Here is a 15,587-nt window from a genome sequence, read left to right on the forward strand (position 1 = left end):
ATTGTATAAAATTGTGTTGCAGATTAAACGTTTTCATAGATTACATAGATACCTTCAATGACTATCTTCAGTGATGTCCTTCAAAACCGCCCTCAAAACCCACCTCTTCAATATCGCTTTCCCCAGCTCCACCCCTCCTCCTTAGTGTTTTTTCCCCCTGATAAAGCTGTTTTTATTTGTTGTTTTCTCATGCCCCCCATGTAAAGCGTCTTTGGGTACTCAGGAAAGGGCTATAAAAATTCAAGATATTATTATTATTGTAATTATTTGAAGGTTCATGTTTTTTGTTTATTTCAGACATTTAACCACTTAAACCCTCAATCCATAGTAAACTTGGCGTTTGGCTCTGTGTTTGGTTTGCTGCCTTTCTCCTCTAGGCCTATACCAGACCTTTTTGCCGAAAATAGCCAATTTTCTCACAACGCAAGCTTGTAGATTTGCTTTTTTCGGCTAATGTTCCCCTCAGAATAGGGATGCTAGGGTTGAAGTGGTTAATGGGAAAACGTATCCTATCCCACAAAGATTTGGCGGCCCCCCTGTAGTAACCCCCTGTTGAAGACCCCTGCTGTATAGTATAGTAGCCTATACACGCCAGTGGCTCTCAAAACCTTTTAATTCCAATAACTACGATTGCCAACTACCTGAGCTTGTAGATCGGCTATTTTCAAATGGCCGAAATGTATATAGGGCTGAAGTGGTTAATGTATGTTTAGTGATAATAATCTAAATCTGCAAAGTAACGAGTAACTACAGTAAGTAACTAAGCTGTCAAATAATTATAGTGGAGTAAAAGTAGTAAAGTACAATATTTGCCTCTGAGATGCAGTGGAATAGAAGTAAAAGTATTGAAAATGGGAAATACTCCAGTAAAGTAAAAATTACTCAAAAGTGTACTTAAGTACAATACAGTAGAGAGTAAATGTACTTAGTTACTTTACACCACTGCTTGTGATCACTTGACATCAAGTGAAAAGAAGCTTAGAATGCATTTGTAGTTCCTATAGGTGACTCATACAGAAAAGATATAAACTTTCAACTATAATAGTCTTAACACAGTGGTTCTCAACCTTTTCAGGCTGTGACCCCCCAAAAGAATCCTATTTGAACTGGGGACCCCCCCACCCTGATAAGCACTTGGAATTGTAGGAGTCGAGGTATTACATTTTGTTTGACTGGGTTCCACAGATAAATATGGTGAAAATAGCAGATCTTCAAGCTCACAACGCTTGTAGATCTGCTATTTTCATAATTTGACAATTTGGCCAATGTTTGACCAGTTTGTATATATTGTTTGGTAAAAGGTCTCAAAAGTCCTTAAATTGTCACTTTACTGTCATCTGGGGACCCCCTCCAAAATCATGTGGGGACCCCCCTGCGGGTCCCGACCCACAGGTTGAGAACCACTGGTCCAACACCGCAGCGCTGCGATGTGGGAATGAAATGAAATGATAAAAGGTGACTCTTATTTAAACGGATCAAAGTTTTCCTTCTCTTTGACTGTGAGCGATTGTCTTTGATCGGTTTAATAAAGCTAACAATGATTAATGAAAACGCTACAAGTTTGGCAAATGATGTTTAATAACGTCTCTCCTCTCTCTCCCCTGTGGAAAATTACTCATTACTCAATAAGCAGATATGAGAGAGTTTTAGTTCTCAAGACCTGTGAGAGTCTAGGGCAAGAGGCTCATGGGTAACTAGTGTCTTCTGCTGGGAGGAGTACATTTACTCAAGTTCTGTACTTAGGTACAACTTTGAGGTATCTCAGAGGCAAATATTTATAATACTTTTTACTCCACTACAATTATTTGAAAACTAAAGTTACTGGTTACTTTGCAGATTTGTATTAGAAAAACCCCTATTTATACTTCAGCTATTCCAAAATAGCAGACCTACATGTTCACTAAAGTGTAGATCTGCTATTTTTGAAAACAACGTTGAATTAAAAAAAATTAAGAAAATATCTTCAGAAAGATGTGTACAGTACATGAGTACTGTTGGTACTTTACATACATGTTGATGCCAATACTCTTGTACTTTTACTCAAGTAACATTTTCAATACAGACTTTTACTTGTAACAGAGTACAACAACTGTACTTTTACTTAAAGCACCAATATGTCACTTTTTAAATGAATATAATTTAAGTTTGTTGATACTAACTTGGAGTGGTTGTATTTTGTCTGCCTGCTCTTCTATTGAGACATTTAGATTGTGTCAAAGGTCATGTCTCACCTAGACACAGGATCTGACACGAATTTTGACCTGATGGCCAAGATTCAATGTATCCCCCTAGCAAGTAGGCAAACTCTATTACCTCAATGGTAAAATGAAAAATCAGCACAAACTGGGTTCAAATCCGGGGTAGAAGAGGAAAGTTACATACAGTAGTGCTGCTTTAACAAAAACACTTTTTGTAATATCACTTACCCTACCTTTTAAGTAGAGGGAAAAAAAGAAAAAGAATCTGAATACTTCTTCCACCACAAGGCGTGCACACTGCAGTGCACACGCAGCAGAAATAAGCGTGGTCCAATGCACAGGGGAGCCGGTTTGCTGTGTGGGGGCTCAGGGGGAACCGTGACACATCGTGTATCATCATACTTGTCCCAAACATGGCTCTGCCTAAAAGCCCTGCACAACACAATGATTGAGTAACATCTTACCGTAAAGTCCCAGCCCCAGCCCATTTCTGATTCTAATGTGTTTGTGTGCGTGTGTGTGTGCGTGTGTGCGTGTGTGCGTGTGCGTGTGTGTGTGTGTGTGTGTGTGCACTTGTATTACTACACTTGTGAGTGCCAAATGTCACCACAACATTTGTGAGGACAATTTTCCGGGGTTCTTGCAAAAAGAAATGGTTGTTTCATGGCAACAGAAAAGTTTTGTGGAGTTATAGGCTTACAGTACACTTAGGAAAGGAGTCAGGTTGGGGGGGTTAGGGTTAGAATTAGACATTTAGAGGTTATACGTTTTACGGGTTAGGTTTGGAATGAATTATGCCTTATTTATGTTTTCTTTCTTTCAGACTTCAACGTCTCATGGGCGCTGCACTGTAAACAAGACAGATATGAACCGGTGACATCCAGTACACTGCATTTATCATCATTATATTCACATGAAATCATCACCTTGTCCCATGCACATGGAAAAGGCAACAGAGCATTACATACCAGGGCTTACACACAGTGGTGTAAAGCAACTAGGTACATTAACTTAAGTACTGTACAATTTTGAGGTATATTTTACTTCACTGGAGTATTTCAAATTTTCAGTACTTTTACCTATACTCCACTACATCTCAGATGCAAATATTTTACTCCACTTCAACTTTAGCTACTAGTTACTTCATAGATTTTGATTATCACAAAACATGGATTAACCACTACATTTAGGCTATTTGAAAATAGCCGATCTACAAGCACACAATGTGATGCGACGCATTGTGAGCTTGTAGATCTGCTATTTTTGAAAGATTGTTTATACATTTTATACATTTGAAAACTTGTGAACTGGGACATTCTGCATATAGTAGGCCTACGTTCTACTTATGATATTTTAAGTACATTTTGATGCCACTACTTTTGCACTTTTACTCAAGTAAATTTAGATTTCCGGAATTTTTACTTGTAACAGAGTATTTCTGCACTGCAGTATTGATACTTTTACCTCCGTAAAACCCGTGGAACCCCCCCCCCCCCCCCCCCAAGGCCCCACTTTGAGAACCACTGTCCTACAGCACCATTCTAAATAGTATAGCCAACACTTTGTTCTCATCAGTTAATGGTTAATTATGAACCGTTAAGGAATTATGGTTAACGGTTATGAACATACACAAATTTGCCATACCTGTGCCATTGTTATTGTACAACCATCAAATAATTATTTTATATATTTTTTAGATTGGAAAATAGAAAGCTCCCAGGGTCGCATTCGGCCAGTTGAATATCAGTGACAATATCCGCTCCCCGTCGGCTGCAAATGAAAACCACAAGACCCCACTCCATTTATCCATCATATTTTATTTAACAATATAACTTTTGCACTTCAGAGTACAATCGATCAAAAGATACATGTGAAAAAATATATCGGCTATTTTAAATAGAGGAGAAAAAAAACAAAACAACAAACATCGAGGCATTTCAATGAACATTTCATAAAGTCGTAAGTAGTTGTAACAGTCTGGACAGCACAAAATGATAAACAAACAAAAAAAAGTGTAGTATTTGCTGTGTGGTGTGTATAATGTACTTCTATTGGCACTTCTAAGTTCATGTGAATCCCTAACCCATTAACTCTCTCAGTGCCAAGAGTATTTTCATAAAGTACTCCCCCAGTGCCAGCAATTTGCGTATTTTTTTTTTATTTTGTAATTTTTCATTCAAATAAATGATCTGATTGGGTTTTTAAACCCATAATACAGTTCTACCAGTAGAGAGCAACAAATCGACACATTAATGATCTCGCTGGCTCATTCGCCCCCTCCCAAACAGGCTCACGTCACATCCGGTCATAACCGGATGTTGACATTTTTGACAATCGTTGATCGGGCTAAATTACGATGTGATACACGACTACGATGACTGATCGTCACCCAGACCAAAGAGAGTAGACGTGGACCTCTCTGTTTGTTTTTTATACCGTGTGAAAAACCGTGACTTTCCCTATTCTGGCCAAAAATGACCGCGGGAAAAAAATTAGAACCGGAAACGGAATCTGCGTCATGAAACCGGAACCCAATGAGTCTGAAGGAGTCAGGAAGCGAAAGTGATCATGAAAAATAAACAGAATAGCGCGACCACAGTCAAAAGTAAAAACTCGGGATTTCTCGTGCTGGCACTGAGGGTACTCGGGAAAAACTCGGGATATCTCGGGGCGTGGCACTGAGAGAGTTAAAAACCGGAAAAGCATCTGTGTTTAGATATTTGCGTTGGCTATTGAAAAGCAGATACAAGCTCACAGCGCGCCACTTTGTGCGCTGCGAGCTTGTAGATCTGCTATTTTTGAACATTTTGAAAACATCTTTAAAAGTGTGAGAACTACGGATTTAGAAGGCATTTGTAGAATCGGCCTCAGGTCTTAATGGGCTAATTGCACGCTACAGTGCTGAAACGACAGAAACAAAAAAACGTATACAAGCTAGTGATTCCGTTTGACCAAAGATACAACGTAACTGTACTGCGAGAAGAGTGGTGAATATACCGGGTTTTTCGATACGGGGGTTTTTCAGTGCTACAAATGTTTCAGCAACAATCAAGCAGCCAAAGCAGCCGGGGGAGGGTAAAGCATGTACTGAAAGCTCTCTTGTTCCACCAAAGAGTGTGGTGGCATTGTATTAACACTTTAATAATCCCCTGTGTCTTATGCTATGAGCCACCTACAAGGCCGTGCATTGTAATTATCTCTCTCACGCAAAGCCAGCCTGGTGCCAGAGTGACTTACCGACTGGAGCCCACATTAGAAAGCTCTTAACCGTGGTACCAAGTAGCAAGCGAACCGGTCTTAAACAAACAGCGAGAAGTGGATTATGCCAAATGTGCCAACGTGTTATGAATGCCATCATTTCCTGAGTGTGATTCTGGAGTCCCTCCGTGCCAGGGGGGAGTACTTTAGAGGGCAGCTCTGGAGCACAGGAGAGCTTCATAAGTGAGGGTTACCAGGATGGCATCACAGAAACCAATAAACAGCTCAACCACTTCCACACGACCTGGAGCTGTGAACTCACTCTTTCTCACTCTTTCCCTTGCCTCTCTGTCTTCCGCGCACACACACACACACACACAGATGCACACAGACGCACACAGACGCACACACACACACACGCAAACACACACACACACACACACACACACAAGCACACACACGCACACGCACGCACGCACACACGCAAACACATACACACACACACACACACACACACACATACACACACACACACACACACACACACACACACTACACTTGTTAGCTCTGGATTCAGGCAAGAGATTTTCCTCAGATGTATGCACAGTACACGACTCCTGCAGACCGGAGTCTACGGGCAGTGCGGCTGTGGTCAGGCAAAGGGCATTTCTCACTGGGCAGAGGCTCTGACTGTAACACCTCCACACTGTTCTCTCAACCTGCCTGCCTGGGCCACTATGGAAATGATTACTCATGAGGGTAAACACAGGCAAACATACATACTGTAGGGATGGGAGAGAGGACCCCTGCAAAACCTTCTGGCACACAGTTACGCTTTCAAAAGTCTGCAAAGCTTATATATATATATGTGTGTGTGTTTTCAACGCAGGTCCAACATGGAATAGTGACCGAGAGCATCGTTGATGTGGACACCAGGTTAAAAAAGCAAGAGCGGATCCAAAGACAGCGATAAAGTGAGCTTACCTACGGGAGCACATGAGAACAGATTTGGGGACAAAATCGGATGCGTTTAACAGACAGTGAATTTGTCACAGAGTACGTGTTCGCTACACCGGTGATTCTCAAAACGTTCTTCCATTTCAAGGACCCCCAATTTATGCTTTAGGGCCAAGGCCCCCATAACTCTGAGAGTCATGCGGGGGGGCGGGGGGATTTACCAATAATTTAGCTCTTCTTTTCCTGAATGCCACCTCACTCCACCTCACCTTTAGTTTTTTTCTTTCTTTCGCGCAGCACCACAGCAGGCACTTCAAACCTTTCAACCTTTTCTCCGGAAAAGTGCTGCACTTTCCCCCATTACAATGTTAGGTGAGGTGTAGTCATAGATACAGGACCCACACACACACACACACACACACACACTCACAGGGACTTTTCTTTTTCCTCGCTGCAGTAAAACGCTTCATTCCTCTGCTTCTTAGCGACGTGCCAGAGAAAACAGCCTAGAAGGGCTGTGGCTGGTGGTGGACTAGCTTTGACCAGGCTGTGTTGGGGATATGCGGTGCAGGTGCAGATGCAGAGAGTATTGGGCTTTGCATTATGTATGCCGGGCTGATATCTGCTGTCCTAGTAACACTAGTGGTTCTCAGCGTCGGATTCAGGGGACCACGAGGCGGTCCAAGGAACCGCTACATTAACAGGCTTTAACAGTGTAGAATGCGGGTTCCAGTACAGTTCAGTTCAATGATTCTAAAAAAAATTCTAATTTCAAGGACCCCCCTTGACTTTGATAGGCATTAGTCCACGGACCCCCGATTTGATATAATTGATTTTGAGGCGACCATGGCTGAATGGCTAGAGAGTACAACCAACGGCTCATAGGATGGGTAAAAAATGCAGAGGACAAATTTCACATAATGTGCAAAACAGACAAAGGCAAAAAAAAAGTCGGGACCCAATTATATTGTAAATTTTGCTCTGGGACCCCCGATCTACACTGTAAAAGGCTCAGTGTTATTCTGAGTTAACCCATTCAATCCGGGAACGCATCTGTGTCACTTTAGATTTCTTTGGCTATTCAAAAATAGCAGATCTACAAGCTCATAGTGGCACCGAGTGCCGAGTGGCACCGAGAGCTTGTAGATCTGCTATTTTTAAAAAATCGTGAAAATGTGTGCAAATCTTTGAATGTATATTCTACATGTTGTTCTACAAAAAAAACTCATGTTGCTATATCAGTGGTGCTCCAACGTTTCCATGTCAAGGACCACACAAAATGTATATGTATTTGGCCGCGGACCCCCATCTCAAAATATGTTGTTCCAGGGACCCCCAGAAGCACAGATCGGAGTTAAAAATGTTCGCTTTAAAACATATATATATATATATTCAAATATTTGCACACAATTTCAAGATTTTTCAAAAATAGCAGATCTACAAGATCATAGCGCGGCACTCGGTGCCGTGCTATGAGCTTGTAGATCTGCTATTTTTGAATAGCCAAATAAATAAATAAATGACACAGATGCTTCCCGGTCTTAAAGGGTTAAAGAACACTGTATAAGGGTTCATTTGGACACCCGGTGGTCTCCGGACCTGACGTTGCGAAAACCAGTGTACCAGTAGACTGGGCTATGCTTTGCTGATGGGGGGGGGCTGGAGGGGTGGGTGGGTGGGTGGGCGCAGTAGGCCCCCCGCGGCTGAAGCTTGCTCAGAAGGCGTAGGGTCCGACTATGATGGTGAGCCTCAGCAGCGAGCTGGAGCGGTAGTTCATGGTCATGTGGTGCGTGACCATCTCCAGGTCCACCACGTGCTCCCTGGGGCCCGTCAGGGGCTTGGTCATCACCAGCATGGCGCTCACGTTGCTGGAGCGCTGGGGACACAAAAACGACACAAAGAAGAAACAAAGAAATGAATGAATATATAGGAATTAAAGCTAAATAAAAAATCTCACCACTGGAAGTTTGTCGTCCCAAGTCCCGATCTGCCATTTGTGAAACGGCATGAATGGAGCCACACCCTGTTCCTACTGTTCTACAGTACATACTGCCAACCGAAATCACAGATTGAGGCTTTAAAACCTTTGCTTTTATGAGATATCCGAGACCATTAGGGTTTTATGGAAGATGCTTCTGTATTCTATTGCTAGTTTGACCACTGCAAATACTCTTTCATCTTAAAATAGCTTTCAGTGTGCAACATGCTTACATTGAAGACATCTATGGAAATCAGCCTGGAATCTCTTGTGGCAACTGAGAATTTTAACATTCAGTCAGACACTTTCGTCAAGATTTTACAATGATATTACACTCAATTTGGTGGTGTAACACTGCTTCTATGATACTGCAGATCATCTGTGCAAAGCGAACGTGACACAGAATCTAACGTCACTAACCCATCTGAAGAGAAGCCTAAAGATACAGTAATTACATGGACATACGTAACACTGAGCCCTGCAGGGGCATACCTTAAATACACAGATTATACAATCCACAGAAGGCTGTACAGTTAACATACTGACATAGTGAAGAACTAAACAGGCTGGGGAGGTGGAGGGAGTTTGATCACTGACATGATGGACCTGGAATGAACTATTAGGATTGAGGGCATATAGTATGTGTTAGCTTGTTAATAAGTCGAATAAGATTGGTGGGTGACTGGGTGTGGGGAAAAGAACAGCCTGACTCCTGTGACTGCCTGAATTATCGCGATGCTCGATTTCTCAGTGTGTCGGATCTTGGTTGCAATATAACGCAGTGTTTTTCACCAGTTGAAAGGTGTCACTTGGTGATGTGAGGCTTGTAGATGGCTTTGGTGTTGTGTTGCTGGCCACGGAGAAGTCGACACACCCAGGAGCAGGAACGGAGAACTCAAGGACACAGGGTGGGGGGAAAAAAGGGTCTCGAACAGAGGCTCTCTCTGGCTGGGAGTTTCCATGATGGCTGTTTCATTCTGTCAGGAACCCGGGTGTTTTAGGACCCATATGCAGGAACTCAGAACTCAAAGGACACGCAGGACGACAGTTTACGAAGACTTTACTTCACGAAACACAGTTAACCACAAGCACACACTGAAACCCGGAAGAGTCAAACAACAATAAACCAGCTCAGAGAGCAGTCACAGTCACCACAGGGAAAGCGCACAGAACATAGGGCAGGGGCAGGCGCATGCGACCCCTGGTGCGGATCAAACAAGCGGACTATGGTCTGCCTGAAAAGTCTGAACTCGGTCCGTTTCCAAGCAAACCACGGTCAGGTTCGCTACGGGTGTGAACGCAATCGGACTTTACAGAGGACCAAATTTAGGAAGGGTGCCTGACTTGCTCCATTGTAGCCTACTCCATGGCAGTGGAGCGATTTTCCCTCGAAATGTTCTGTCAATAGATGAACGGCCTGTCCGCCCGCGTGTTATTTGTATACATATAATGCAACTATGTAAAGATTTGGACCTTTTAAGCGAACTTTGGGTGTGAATGGGGCCTAAGGGTGCCTTCACACCTGGATGTTTTAGTGCGATTAAAACGAACCCTGGAGCGTATTGTCCGGAAAGTATGGTTCGTTTGCGCTGGTGTGAACACTCATTCGAACTTTGGTGCGGACAAAACATCTTGTACAGTACAGTACTCAAGTGAATGTGCTTTGTTACCGTCCACCACCACTGCTTTTATCCACCTGGCAGACACTCACCCTGAGGAAGAACTCCCCGGCTTCGTTGCCAGCTTTGATCCTGAAGGTGTTGTGTGTGTTGGAGTAGATGTTGGTGGCCTGGATCTGGAAGATGTCCGCCGGCACGGAGCGCTCCGACTGGATGCTCATGTATTTGTACACGATGGACGGCGTGAGGCCCTGGCACTCTGTCTGAGACCGGCAGATGCAGCGACTGTAACGATCACAATCACAATCCGTTTTTTTATTGTCTCATCACAGGTTTTTACAGGTGTACATTAGGGCCTTCATCAAAGGCAACTTCACCAAAAAAATAATATATATGACCTTTATTTCTGAGTGCGACCCTCCTTGTTTTTGATTCCTTGAACCGTTTATTTGGAGCTTGTAGATCTGCTATTTTTGACATTTGTGCACATTTTTGAATATACTATTTCTCAAAACAAATAACGAACATTTGTAACTCAAATCTTTGCTTCTGGGGTGGTCCCTGGAACAAGATATTTTTTACATGGGGGTCCGCAACCAAATTACATATCATTTTGGGGGTCCATGACATGAAAAAGTTTGAGAACCACTGGTATAGAGATATGGTTGTAAATCAGGGGGTGACATTTGTGCAAGCTATTCTACAATAGCAGTATTTCTACAATAGGGTAATGACAGTTTTACTTAAAGGACGACTTCACCCATTTTCAACCTAACTTCATATAATTGGTCCTCAGTAATGCTCATGATAAAATGGTACAATTTTTTTTCTACTCGGTCTGTGTCTCAAAGGGCTGTGGACAGTTCAGAATCTCGTCTACCAGTGACATCATCGATGGGGAATCCAAGCTAATAGAAACTACAGGCTTTGTATTCCTGGAAAGCTGCAATGCAATAATAGAAGCCATTGTTCTTGCGTTAATAAAAATCTAAATAAAATGTTTTAAATGTTCACTGGTAGACGGGTTTCTGAAGCGTCCACAGCCCTCCTATGAGACACAGACCGAGTAGAAAAAAATAGTACCATTTTATCATGAGTATTAGTGAGGACCAATTATATGAAGTTGAAAATGGGTCGTCCTTTAAGTAAAACATGTGAGTACTTCTTCCATCACTGGTCCTGAGCTGATAATAAGCACTGCTCTAGAAGGTCTGTGTGAAGCACAAACCATGATAGCAGAGAAACCCAACGTACTTTTCAGAGGTTCTGATGTACGGCTCCTGGCAGGGGTCTTTGGGGTAACAACGGTACCCTCCGAAGTAGTTCCAACACATCTCGTCTTCCCGGCACTCGTGGCTTCCTGATTCACACTCGTTTATGTCTAGATGAGTGAGAGAGAGAGAGAGAGAGAGAGAGAGAGAGAGAGAGAGAGAGAGAGAGAGAGAGAGAGAGAGAGAGAGAGAGAGAGAGAGAGAGAGAGAGAGAGAGAGAGAGAGAGAGAGAGAGAGAGAGAGAGAGAGAGAGAGAGAGAGAGAGAGAGAGAGAGAGAGAGAGAGAGAGAGAGAGAGAGAGAGAATGAATTAGTTAGAAATACATAAACACGCCTGCAATGCCAGCCTGACAGCGTGTCGCGGGTTCGACTCCCGTTCCCGACGACCTTTGCTGCATGTCACCCTCCCATCTCTCTCCCCATTTCCTGTCAGCTTACTATCCCTATCCCTCTCTAAAATAAAGGCATAAAAAGCCCCCCCAAAAAAGAAATACATAAACACACTCACACACACACACACACACACACACACACACACACACACACACACACACACACACAGTTTGGTCGTGGACCCCCATCTGAAAATGTTTTGTACCAAGGACATCCAGGAGAGAAAAATATCTAAAAAAAAACATTCAAAAATATTTTTCAAAAATAGCAGATGTACAAGCTCGCAGTGCGGCCCGGATGGACGCACTGTGAGCTTGTATATCTGCTATTTTTCAATAGCCAACGTATACAATACAGCATCACAATAATAATTGTGATGCTGTATTAACGCATTTTGCTGGGAGCCCCCTCAAGGACCCCCGGGGGTCCCCGGACCCCACTTTGAGAAGCACTGTTTTAAATCCTAACAGTTTATAAATCTAAAATAACACAGATGCTTTCTCGGTTTTAAAGGGTTAAACCCGGCGGACACATGCTTCATTCAGAAAAAAATAAGCGCAGTGGAAAGATAACCATAAGATTAGGATGAATAAACGTCAGGAGCGATGCTGTTAGGTTTTGGATGTTCCGTTTCCAGTGGCCACCGAGCAGTGGTGGAAAGTAACTAAGTACATGTACTCAAGTACTGTACAGTACAAATTTGAGGTATTTGTACTTTACTTGAGTATTTCCAATTTCCAATACTTTTACTTTTACTCCACTACATCTCGGAGGCAAATATTGTACTTTTACTCCACTACAATTCTTTGAAAACTTTAGTTACTAGTTACTTCGCAGATGTAAATTATTACATTATAAAACATACATTAACCACTTTAGCCCTATTTTATACCTAGGCTATTTTCAAACCTTTCAATACTTTCACTTTTGGTACATTTAAGTACATTTTGATTCCAATACTTTTGTACTTTTACTCAACCAAATTTTGAACACCAGACTTTTACTTGTAACAGAGTTGCAGTATTGATACTTTTACTGAGTAAAAAGACGTGAGTACTTTTCCCACCACTTGCCACCGAGACGCTAAGGAACCCCAGGGGAAGCACGCCGGGGTCGTAGCGGCCCGGGCCCGGGGGGAGAATACCAGGGGGAAGCCCCCTGATCCGACGACCGCACAGAGACCTTAAACTGCACCTCTCTCGCCCTGCAGTTCCCCCCAGGCCATGAAAACAACCCCATCAAACGCGCTCCAGACCACAGAGGCTATTTCTGGCACAGCGACCCGGATTCATCCCCCACGCTAGCACACGAACACAACACAACAAGCTGCTGGATTCATCATGGGCACCGGGCTTGTGAAAGCCTTTTTGCACCTGACCAATGAGAGAGAGGAGAAACAGAACAAACCCACCCTTTGAAAGAAACGCCGCAACGGAGCTTCAAATGACTCCCACTTCAAGACACCCATCCTCGAGCACATCAATCCACAAGAGGCGGTTCATAGCTTAACCCGCTCAAAGCGGGAAAGCATCTGTGTCATTTTACTCAAAAATAGCAGATCTACAAGCTCATAGCGCGGCACGAAGTGACGCGCTATGAGCTTGTAGATCTGCTATATTTATTTTATCGTGAAAATGTGTGAAAATCTTTGAACATATATTTTTTTTTAAACGATTTCTTTTTACCTCAAATCTTTGCTTCTGGGGGGTCCCTGGAACAAAATATTTTGAGATGAGGATCGGCGGCCAAATACATATCATTTTGGGGGTCCTTGACATGAAAAGGTTTGAGCATCACTGATTTGGTGTATGTGTGAGTGAGGTGGGGTGGGGGGTGGGTGTGCTTGAATGGTCTGTTTTGTTTTGTTTGGGTTTTATATGTATTGTATATATTTATATACTGCTGTCTCTTTTTTATATTATGTGCTGTCTTCTTTTATATGGACCCACGGCTCTGAAATAAAGATTATATATAAATATAGCAATATATTGTTTTTCAGACAACTGTATAGAAGACATTCTTGGAATCGGCCTCAGGTCTTAATGGGTTAACACACCGGGTTACAGTATGTGTTTTGCCCTGACCTTTGCCCTCATTCCACGACACTATTACTGGAGAGTTAATGTTACTGGAGAGTTATTCCTTCATCAGCCTATAGTTGGTAGCAGAAGATCAGTGGAATAATCTAGTTATTTTATTAGTCAAATCTGTAGAATTGTGCTCTCCCTCTCTCTAACCCTCATATACAAGCTCATATAAGCTCACACTTCAAGACACTTTAAAGCGAACATTTGTAACTCAAATCTTTGTTTCTGTGGGGGGGGTCCCTGGAACAACATATTTTGAGATGCGGGTCAGTTAATGTCTTCAAAATATGTTTCTATATCAGAGGTTCAATTTGGGTTCATAATGTTTGCTCTATTATTTTTTTAAAGCAAACATATATTCAAAGATTTGCACACATTTTCACAATTTTTCAAAAAATAGCCAAAGAAATCTTAAAATGACACAGATGCGTTCCCGGTCTTAAAGGGTTAAAGATGGTTGTTACCTTGACACAGCAGCAGCCTGGCTCCTTGCAGCTGGTATCCGTCTGGACATTCACAGGAGTAACTCCCTGGACTGTTGATGCACTGGTACTGACACATGTAGCTGGAGAAACTGCACTCATCAATGTCTGAATGCATGGGAAACACACACAACACACACACACACACGTAAATAAAAAGAAAAAAACATGCATGCACAAACACATAGAAAATGAGGGTTGCGCAGCTCAAGATGAACAATTCAACAAATGTGTGTGTGTGTGTGTGTGTGTGTGTGTGTGTGTGTGTGTGTGTGTGTGTGTGTGTGTGTGTGTGTGTGTGTGTGTGTGTGTGTGTGTGTGTGTGCGTGTGTGCGTGTGCGTGTGTGCGACAACTAGTCTTCCTGGGGTCCAAGACAATAATATGCATTAACAAAAATAGAAAACATTATATAACACAATGTATCTCGTAAGATATGCAAATGAAAATGACTAAACACTGTGTGTGTGTGTGTGTGTGTGTGTGTGTGTGTGTGTGTGTGTGTGTGTGTGTGTGTGTGTGTGTGTGTGTGTGTGTGTGTGTGTGTGTGTGCGTGCGTGCGTGCGTGCGTGCGTGCGTGCGTGCGTGCGTGCGTGCGTGCGTGCGTGCGTGCGTGCGTGCGTGCGTGCGTGCGTGCGTGCGTGCGTGCGTGTGTGTGTGTGCTTGTCTGGTGTGTGGCTGTGTGTGTGCGTTCATGTGCGTGCGTGCGTACATACAGTATGTACTGTACGCACGTATGTGCATGTGTGTAGATATGCATGCTTGTGTTCCAGTGGTGGAAAAGGTACAAAAATGTTGTAAAAGTATCAATACTGCAATGTAGAAATACTCATTATGCAGAATGTCCCATTTCACAAGTTTAACAAAAAATCTTTTGAAAATAGCAGATCTACAAGCTCACAATGCGTTGCGAGCTTGTAGATCTGCTATTTCCAAATGGCCAAAATATATATAGGGCTGAGGTGGTGTATGTTTTGTAATAATAATCAAAATCTACAAAGTAGCTAGTAACTCAAGTTTTCAAATAATTGTAGTGGAGTAAAAGTACAATATTTGCCTCTGAGATGTAGCGGAGTAGAGTAAAAGTGAAAATTGGAAATGCTACAGTAAAGTAAAAATACCTCAAAACTGTACTTGAGTACAGTACTTGAGTAAATGTACTTAGTTAATTCACCTTGGCAGGATTTGGCATCGGGTGCCAGCTCAAAGCCCTGGTCACACTGGCAGAGGAAGGAGCCCATCAGGTTGTAACACTGGTGCTCACAGGGGCTCTGGCCATCACACTCATTCACATCTGCAACAGGAGGGAGATCTTAACCCATTAAAACCGGGAAGGCATCTGTGTCATTTTAGATTTGAGCTATATTCGTTGCCGTCGGGCAGAAACCAGCTAACACCAAAATATTC

At 42.7% G+C, this 15,587-nt stretch overlaps 1 protein-coding gene across 2 annotated transcripts in view; it reads right to left on the bottom strand.

Annotated features, from left to right (window-relative positions):
• Nucleotides 1–3,995: 3,995 nt before the first annotated feature.
• efemp1 (EGF containing fibulin extracellular matrix protein 1) overlaps nucleotides 3,996–15,587 on the bottom strand; it is a 48,557-nt gene continuing 36,965 nt past the window's right edge. The window contains exons 7-12 of one of the 2 annotated variants that reach the window (XR_013934479.1): nucleotides 15,355–15,474; nucleotides 14,165–14,290; nucleotides 11,205–11,331; nucleotides 10,043–10,235; nucleotides 4,894–8,229; nucleotides 3,996–4,292 (exon numbers count right to left, since the gene is read on the bottom strand). Coding sequence is in view for 1 of the 2 variants with exons in the window: in XM_080450288.1 (XP_080306414.1) it covers nucleotides 8,068–8,229; nucleotides 10,043–10,235; nucleotides 11,205–11,331; nucleotides 14,165–14,290; nucleotides 15,355–15,474 (728 nt within the window). In the remaining variant the exon portion in view is untranslated. Of the gene's footprint in view, nucleotides 8,230–10,042; nucleotides 10,236–11,204; nucleotides 11,332–14,164; nucleotides 14,291–15,354; nucleotides 15,475–15,587 lie in introns of both variants that reach the window. The other variant, XM_080450288.1, reaches the window with a different exon arrangement.

Source organism: Gymnoscopelus braueri (assembly GCF_963280865.1).
Source record: "Gymnoscopelus braueri genome assembly, chromosome: 14".
Lineage (NCBI taxonomy): Eukaryota > Metazoa > Chordata > Actinopteri > Myctophiformes > Myctophidae > Gymnoscopelus > Gymnoscopelus braueri.